Source organism: Dendropsophus ebraccatus, chromosome 14 (genome assembly GCF_027789765.1).
Source record: "Dendropsophus ebraccatus isolate aDenEbr1 chromosome 14, aDenEbr1.pat, whole genome shotgun sequence".
Taxonomy (NCBI): Eukaryota; Metazoa; Chordata; class Amphibia; order Anura; family Hylidae; genus Dendropsophus; species Dendropsophus ebraccatus.
Window position 1 is genome coordinate 63,279,502 of NC_091467.1, and position 9,129 is coordinate 63,288,630.

At 44.9% G+C, this 9,129-nt stretch overlaps 1 protein-coding gene across 1 annotated transcript in view; it reads left to right on the forward strand.

The window, feature by feature from the left end:
• LOC138773061 (E3 ubiquitin/ISG15 ligase TRIM25-like) overlaps nt 1-1,451 on the forward strand; it is a 73,874-nt gene extending 72,423 nt beyond the window's left edge. Inside the window, exon 2 of the mRNA XM_069953982.1 lies at nt 424-1,451. Coding sequence (XP_069810083.1) covers nt 424-522 — 99 coding nt within the window. The 3' untranslated portion in view covers nt 523-1,451. The remainder of the gene's footprint in view (nt 1-423) is intronic.
• The last annotated feature ends 7,678 nt before the right edge of the window (nt 1,452-9,129 follow it).

Below are 9,129 nucleotides of genomic sequence, written 5' to 3' on the forward strand. Positions count from 1 at the left end.
ATGTAATTCTATGGTTCTATTGTTCTTTTATTATAGTATTTAGCATCCTATGACTATTATTATTATATTATCTTTTGTGCAGATGTGTCAGTGACCGTGTTCTCAGGAGCTCTGCAGAGCTATATATACCAGAGAATCGACTTTCAGTTTCATTTTTAGGATATTGCAGATAATCAGACCATTTCCAAGAAATGCTAGATGTTTTTTCCAATCCCCCCCCCCCGCATTAGCTATACTATACTGTGCCCCCCTCCCCCCATATTAGATATAATATACAGTGCCCCCCTACATTAGATATAATACACTGTGCCCCCTGTATTAGGACATGAAATGACCCCATATGCATTCACATGGTGGGGCGCATGGTGTTAGAGTCCATGCGCACTTGGTTTACTTCTTGACCTCCCCTTATTTGTGTTACAGGTGGTACTTACTTCTGGAAACCGGGGGAAAACCAGCCTATCCAGCAGTTGTCATCAGGTTTTGAAGAGCTTGGACACCTGTGCACGTTACCGTACCTAAACCGTTATCTCAACAGGGTCCGAGAAAAATTTCTGTATGGTGATTTCCTAATCGGTTTTGGGGTGCCAGAGATTGAAGGTCCTGGATACTTCGGTCTGAGGACCTTTATTCTGTGTCACTTCTTTATGATGCAGTTAGAGATCAAAAAGGAAATAGAAGCTGGGAGAATTGCGGGTCCCTTTAAGTCTCCGCCCTCTTCAATGGTCAATACATCATCTCTCGTCACCAGAGAAGAGACCTATAAAGAAGATGAAGCTTTGGACCTGTTAAGCAGGGCTGTGGAGTCGGTAAGCCACAGCTCCGACTCCTGAATTTTATCAGGACCGACTCCGACTCCTTCATAAATGGCCGGTCAGATACCAGGGGAGTTATTTATCACACTGGCTCAGCAGCTTCTCCCTAATGTCCTACATGATCCTGGGGCGACTTCTGAGAGAATAAAGGAATATTGTATATAAAGCAGCTTCTCCTGTGTGTGCAGTGGATGCAGTCAGTCTCCAGCCTCCATGTCCTGAACTACTCAGAACTAGACTAGATGGAGCAGGTGGTCTTTTCCCGCTGACAGTCTTCTATGTTTCTAACTAAATATTCACCTGAGGAAGCCGCTAGACGGCGGAACGCGTGGGGTAATTTCTTATCCCATCCGACTCTCATTCTGTTCTGTTATTTTTCCCCTATGTTCCATTATTTGTGGTTATATTTTGTTTTAGGTAGAGATGTTGGAGTTTTGTTATTGTACATACGGCCCAGAGTCAGAGTGGTAGATTAGTCCCGGCTGGAACGCCAGCAGGACATATGGTGACATTTTAGTGTTTTTAATGTAGAGCAGTATTTGGGGTGTTGTCTCCCTCATTTTACTACTCCTGTACATTCATATATTTATGTGGTATTTTTGTATCTATGTCAGTGTTATAATAAAGATTTTCGTGATGTGCTACCATTTTTTGTGCATATGCTTTTTTTCTTTGAGAGGATGATGTACTACTTCTATGCATTGGTTTAGCACTCCATGATTATTAGCGGTGCCCACTAGCTTTATATATATAACAGTATGTAGTATGTTTGGTCTTATTCGAGGTCCCATAAAATCTCTTTTGATATGTCCGCCTGCTCATGAACCTCCCCTCATTTTCGTTATTGTCTATGAACAATTGTTTTGCTAGACTGTGCTTTGTTCCTTGAAATGCACATAACTATACTTACCCTTATATATTATTTTTTGATTTACATTTTTATTCTTATTATCGTTTATTTTTTATTTGCACTTATATCTGTTGATATATTCTAGTGTCTAATCAGATGAACTAGTACGCAATGTGAACTGTGTGCTAGGTAACCATCAATTCCACAAATCCAATCCATTTTCTTCTAGTTTCCCTTCAATCATGTGACCTGATCAGTTGACTTGAGCATGTGGTCTGATCATGTGACCTGACGAGAGACGACATAGTAAAGGGGTTATCTGGTGTTAGAAAAACATGGCCACTTGCTTCCAGAGACAACACGACTCTTGGCTCCAGCTCAGGTGTGGTTTACAATCAAGCTCCATTCACTTCAATGAAACTAAGTTGCAGAACCCCACCCAAACTTTAGACAAGAGCGGGGCTGTCTCTGGGAACAAGTGGCCATGTTTTTGTAGCGCTGGATAACCCCTTTAAAGGGGTTATCCTGCACTACAACAACATGGCCACTTTTCCCCCTACTGTTGTCTCCAGTTCAGGTGCGGTTTGCAATTAAGCTCCATTTACTTCAATGGAACTGAGTTTCAAAACCCCACCCAAACTGGAGACAACAGTAGGGGGAAAGTGGCCATGTTTTTGTAGCGCTGGATAACCCCTTTAAGGACCATCTCCACATCTATGAACATACTTGCTCCACATTGACACTCATGAAGGGGTGTACTTTGAACCCCGAAATGTGTTTGGCTGAACCCAGAGATTCCCAAACAACTTAGGGAATTGATTTTTACATTTATGCACACTTTTATATAAATCGGGGCCCCGCATGGCAAACACCTTACTGCTGCAAACAACCAAAGCAGCACGTTTGTAACTGCTACGCAATCTACGTTTCCTCTATACTCACCATTATGAAGTCATAACAGACTCAACCCACATGTGAACAGTTACCATTGACGCCAAATGTAGCAATTCCTGCTGATACTGTTAATCCTCAACGCTACAAGTGTTGCGCTCATTTCAGCATTGTTGCAGTGTGACATTTGTCATTTAGCAAATTTGGCGCGTTATTCACTATATTATAACAACTAGTGACTGAGGACCGCGTATAGACACATCATAATGGTTATGCCGACAGGGCCCTGCGGTGATTTGTACTTTTTATCTATTTTTATCTATTTGTTTTACTTAGTGTTGTCTGCCACTTGATTAAACATATCTATGTTTTTATTACGCTGTGGTTAATATTTCCCTATTTGACAGAGCATATACCATTATGTCATTATAGAATATGCAATAGACTACAAGGTTTTGAGGACTAAAATTTCTTGTTTTTACATTTCTTGCCCTTGAAGGAAGGGCTTTTTAGTTCACCTCGACCCTGTACTGAGACGCTGTGAGCTGCACCACTATATATATATTCTCTTGTTTTAAAGCATTAGCAACTTTTACTATGGATAGTAAAACGCAGGAAAGCTGCTGCAACGGAGGCTGCGAGAGTAGGTCTCAAGGACAGCACCATAAAAACAATAGGCTTCTGGGAATCGAATCCATGCAAGCTTTAAAGGGGTAGTCTGGGCAAAATGTATTTTTGTATTTGTTATTACATAAGGAAAGTTATACAAATCCCTAATATACACTTATTATGGGAAATGCACAAATAATGCTATTTCCCCCAATTTAATAAATTAAACAGGCTCGCTTCCTCAAAAAAATTGTGATGTCACGTCTCAAGTGTATGCATTAGCAGGGGGCGCATGTAGAAGTATAGAATTAGAATAGACACCTTCTCCCTCCCTCCCCGGTCCTATTACACCTGCTGCTGAGTTCCAGGCAGCGGGGTAAGCGCTCCTTATCTGACGCTCACCCCGCTGCGGAGGCCCCTCCTGCTCCTCCCCTCCTCTGAGCCCGTCTCCCCCCTATTCCTCAGGGCTTACCCCGCCGCCGGGTCCCATGCAGGAGCGCTCACCCGCCAGCTTGTCCCGGCTGGGTGAGCGCTCCTGCACTTTCTCACAAGCAGCTGCCAGTCTCCCCTCATCTAACCTGCGGCTGATACACAGCGCAGAAGCGGGGTGAGCCCTGAGGTGCAGCGAGGACAGAGGCGCTTGGTATCAGCATCCGTCCTCGCTACACTCCCGCACTGTGTATCAGCTGCAGGTTAGATGAGGGGAGACAGGCAGCTGCTTGGGAGAAGGTGCAGGAGCGCTCACCTCAATTTCTCTTTTAGGTATTCCTAGGTGGGTTTGGATAGTTGGCCACTCATTTTATATTGAGATCAAAGACAGACAAGAAGAGTATATGGTGAGAATCTGGGTTTTGACTCGATAACTATCTGCTTTCTTGCTGGGTATTGGTGGACTTGGATGGAGAAGAGTAATGACTAGTGTTGCACGATGCACCGAAATATCGATACTACTATCGATATTCCGGGCTGAAAAACAGTTTGATACCAGGATTTCCTGGTATCGAAACTTTATGTTAAACTGCGCTATTAGTATAGTGCAGAGAACACGGCCGGCGACTATCTGAGCGCCGGCCGTGTTCTCTGTGTGCCGCCCCCTGCTCCCACCTGTCACCTCCTCGGCGTGCGCACCCTCTTCCCCCATCGGCGCCAAATTCAAATAGCTGGCACATAGCTATTGCTTGTGCCGGCTATGTAACTTTATACAGTAGATGCCGCTGTCACACTGACAGCGGCATTACCCCCTTCCTGAGCCCGCTCCATATACAGCGGGGGTCGGCTACTGTGTGTAGCAGACCCCGGCTGCTAATGACTGCGGGCAGAGCAGGGTCACGGGCTGAAGAGGGAGCGGCGCGTCCTGGAGAGAAGGCGGCTGGAGGAGGGGGCGGCAGGAGATGCGGCCACTACATCTGCACAGGATTATGAGGTTTTGGGTGCAGCAGGAGTGTGAGGAGGGGCGGGAGGCCGGGGCCGGCAGGAAATTCCCGGAGCAGACATTAACAATGTGGGGGGGTTTATAGTTGGCCTGACTCTGACTGGGAAGGGGAGGGGGGCTGTAACCTGCAGATTACTCTACAGCCAAATCCAGGTCACCCTGCTGGGTCAGTGGTCAGCATGCCCTGACAGCAGGAATAGTGAAACTACAGCCCCCTGCTGGCTGGTGTGTGTTATATGGCTACAACTCCCATCATCCCCCCTGCTGGCTGGTGTGTGTTATATGGCTACAACCCCCATCATCCCCCCTGCTGGCTGGTGTCTGTCATATGGCTACAACCCCCATCACCCTCTGATAGTTAGTGTTACATGACTACAACCCCCATCCTCCCCCCTGATAGCAGGTGTGTGTTACATGACTACAACCCCCATCCTCCCCCCTGATAGCAGGTGTGTGTTACATGACTACAACCCCCATCCTCCCCCGATAGCAGTTGTGTTTTACATGACTACAAACCCCATCCTCCCCCAATAGCAGTTGTTTGTTACATGACTACAAACCCCATCCTCCCCCCTGATAGCAGGTGTGTGTTACATGACTACTTCCTCCATCCTCCCCCCTGATATCTAAAGTGTGTGTTACATGACTACAACCCCCATACCTGTCACCTTCCTGATCAAGCACGGTAAACCGAGCAAGTGCAGAAACCACCCAATTCAGTACCACATAAAAACATGGTACTAAATAAAACTACAGATCACGGCGCAAAAAATGCCCCCTCACCACCCCCAGACAGGCGGAGACATTAACCCATAGCTGCACCAGGACGTTATTGAACGTCCTCGTGCCGCTATGGGAGTTCAGAGGGGGGTCGCGCGGCGACCACCCTCTGAACTGCCGCGATCCCGGGTGCCGCGTGTAGCCCGGGCTCGCGGCTATTAGCGGGCACGGTCCGATCGCCGTGCCCGCTAATTAACTACTTAGAAGCAGCTGTCAAAGTTGACAGCTGCTTCTAAATACTTGCTGTTATCCATACCTGGTGGTCTAGTGGGGGGATCGCCCCCCTGCGGCGCGATTGCGGGGGGGCGATCCCTGCATCCATCCCGGGCCGGGGTCTGCTCCGTAATGGCGCTGATCCCGGCTCGGCATTCTATTGCTTTTGGCTGCAGCAGCCAAAAGTAATAGAACACCGATCTCATGGATTCATGCAGTATAACTATACTGCATGGATCTCTATGAGAGATCAGAGTGCATATACTAGAAGTCCCCCAGGGGGAATAACCCTAACCCCAGGGGGGGAATAACCCTAACCCCAGGGGGGCTTCTAGTATATGTGTAAAGTAAAAGAAAAATGTATTTTTAATAACACAAAACCCCCTCCCCTAATAAAAGTCTGAATCACCCCCCTTTCCCCATTTTATAAATAAAAAATAATTAATTAATTAATAAACAAACATGTTTGCTATCGCCGCGTACGTAATCGCCCAAACTATTAATTAATCACATTCCTGATCTCACACGGTAAACGGCGTCAGCGCAAAAAAATCCCAAAGTGCAAAATTGCGCAATTTCTGTCGCATCAAATCCAGAATAATTGTAATAAAAAGCGATCAAAAAGTCGTATATGCGCAATCAAGGTACCGATAGAAAGATCACATCATGGCGCAAAAAATGACACCTCACACAGCCCCATAGACCAAAGGATAAAAGCGCTATAAGCCTGGGAATGGAGCCATTTTAAGTGACGTATATTTGTTAACAACGGTTTGAATTTTTTACAGGCCATCAGATACAATATAAGTTATACATGTTATATATCGTTTTAATCGTAACAACTTGAGGAACATATATAACAAGTCAGTTTTACCCCAGGGTGAATGGCGTAAAAACACATTTCCCCCAAATAAAAGAAATGCGTTTTTTTTTTCAATTTCACCACACTTTGAATTTTTTTCTGGTTTCCCGGCACATTTTAGGCAAAAATTACATCTGCCATAGCAAAGTACAATTAGTTGCGCAAAAAATAAGGGCTCACTTGGGTCTCTAGGTGGAAAAATGCAGGCGCTATGGCCTTATATACACGAGGAGGGAAAAACGAAAACGCAAAAATGAAAACTGGCTGTGTCCCCTAAGGGTTAAAAAAAAAAAAAAAAAAAAGTGAGTCAGAGTTGGGCAAGTTTTTATTTATTTTAAATAATGGGGACTTTATTTTTAAAGTAATAAAATTAGGGGAACATAAATTGGTTCGTACTGACCTGAACCCGGGGGTGGGGGGGGAGGGGGGGTGTCATTTCTATTCTTGTGTTTTTTTTTGTTTTTTTTTTGTTTCTTAAATATCATTTATTAAGTATCGAATTGGTATCGAGCATTGAAAAAAAAAAAGTTGGTATTGGTATCGAACTCAAAATTCTGGTATCGTGACATCACTAGTAACGACTTACAAAAGTTAATTGCAATTCGGCCAATTCTCCAAATGTCATTATTTAGCATGTAGGAAGTAACAAAAAATAAGAGCCATGAACCTCCTGTGCGACATGAGACAGGACTTAACCCTTATGAAACGTTTGTTCCCTGATTTTTATTTTCTCCAAGATCATCCCCCACTTGGATTTTTTTCTTTTTGGAACACATTAGATGCAAAGTTAAATCGGCAGATGGAAAGTTTTTACCTATACTCGATAGTTATCGGCATATGGACCTTGAAGGTTTTAATAATTTTCCTTGTCACAAAGTTCTATCAGAGGGGTTATGGCCACATGGTCGTACTCTGTGGACCCAGTCTTTGCAAACTGATTGAATATGAAATGTTATGTTTTAAGTATTTTTAAGTTTATGAATTACATTCATTGTTGAATAAAAAAACATGGTTACTCCTTAATAAAACATTGTGGCCATTTCATTATTTGTAAGTAACTGTATGCGTGGGCTTTCTGACACCATGGCCAGTGCTTTAATGCCCTATAGTGTCCTAGAGGTAGAATAGGAGGTGGCCAATACATTTCTCCATATAGTGCAGTGTTCCACAACCTGTAGCTCTCCGATGGTTGCCATACTACAATGCTCATCATGAGTCGTAGACTTGTAACATATAAAGAGAGACAGGTTTGGGGAGAGTGATATATATGTATATCATATGTATACAGTATATCTTGCAAATTGGCATCACCCACGACTTCCCTGGACCAGTTTGTGTCCCTCTAGTCTCCCATTATCTTGTTGTGTTTGCCGTTATCCCTCCTTCAGAGTACACGCATTTATTCTAGTCAGATTCTTATTATCTGAAAAGGAGTTTTGAAAAAATCAATTCAAGTTATACTTATCTGCACACATTTCCCCACCAAATCCACTTTTCAGTCTTCAGGTCTCTGCTGGAAAATCAAGTTTTCTTGTTCGCCATGAAGAAAGAATCATGCTTTAAAAGTTTAAAGGTGTTATCCTGAGTTAGAAAAAGCATTACTGTTCTCTTCTAGAAGCAGTGACACTCTTTTCCTCAGTTTGTAGTATTGCAGTTATATTGAAGGTAATGGAGCCCAGTTGTAATATTACACATGACCTGAGGACAGGTATGGCACTGTTTTTGAAACAAAGAAGCATTGTCTTCTCAATCCTGGATAATCCCTTTAATTTGATAGAAAACATCCTGTTTGCCTGCGCTCTCGATCAGAGGCAGATCCCTTGCAAAACCACTGTTGTATCCTCTCTGGTTGTCACTTCTCAAGGTGCAGGAACCTTCTAGACAGAGGAGATGACACATCTACTTACATTACTGAGTGCTGGGTGATCTCTGTGAGCTCAGACATTGCTGATGCTGTGGTGTTTAGGGGAGTTACACAAACCAGTCCTCAATATAACAAGTTAACATTAGTTTTATTTCACCTCCGTTCTACAGTATAAATCTTCCATCGATTTTAATAATCAAGGTGGGGCTCCCACAAAGAAGAATTATTTCAATGTCGCTTGCATACACGGTGACACACTGTGATGGTGCCGTCAGTATCTAATACTAGAGCACCTGGAAGCCGAAAACAACCAGAGACTTGATCAGACATCTGTGTTCTGTTTGAGGCTTAAAGGGGTTGACTGGCGGTCAGCCTTTAAAGGTGTGCTCCAGCCTGGGGGCACTTTTTTGGGGGGTCCGGGGAGAAGGTGGCTGAAATAAAAGACGTCCACTTACCTCCCTGGTTCCAGCGGCGGGTCCTGCATCACGGCGATCCGGTGCCCGGTTCCTGGCCGCTTCCGGGTGTCTGACGCCGCCCGAGACGCTACGTCTTAGGGCCGCTCAGCCACTCAGTGAAGGAGGCGGGATCCGTGTGATCCGCTTGGATCCCGCCTCCTTCACTGAGTGGCTGAGCGGCCCTGAGACCTAGCGTCTCGGGCGGCGTCAGACACCCGGAAGTGGACGGGAACCGAGCACCGGATCGCCGTGATGCAGGACCCGCCGCTGGAAGCGGGGAGGTAAGTGGACGTCTTTTATTTCAGCCACTTCCTCCCGGACCCCCCAAAAAAGTGCCCCCAGGCTGGATAACCCCTTT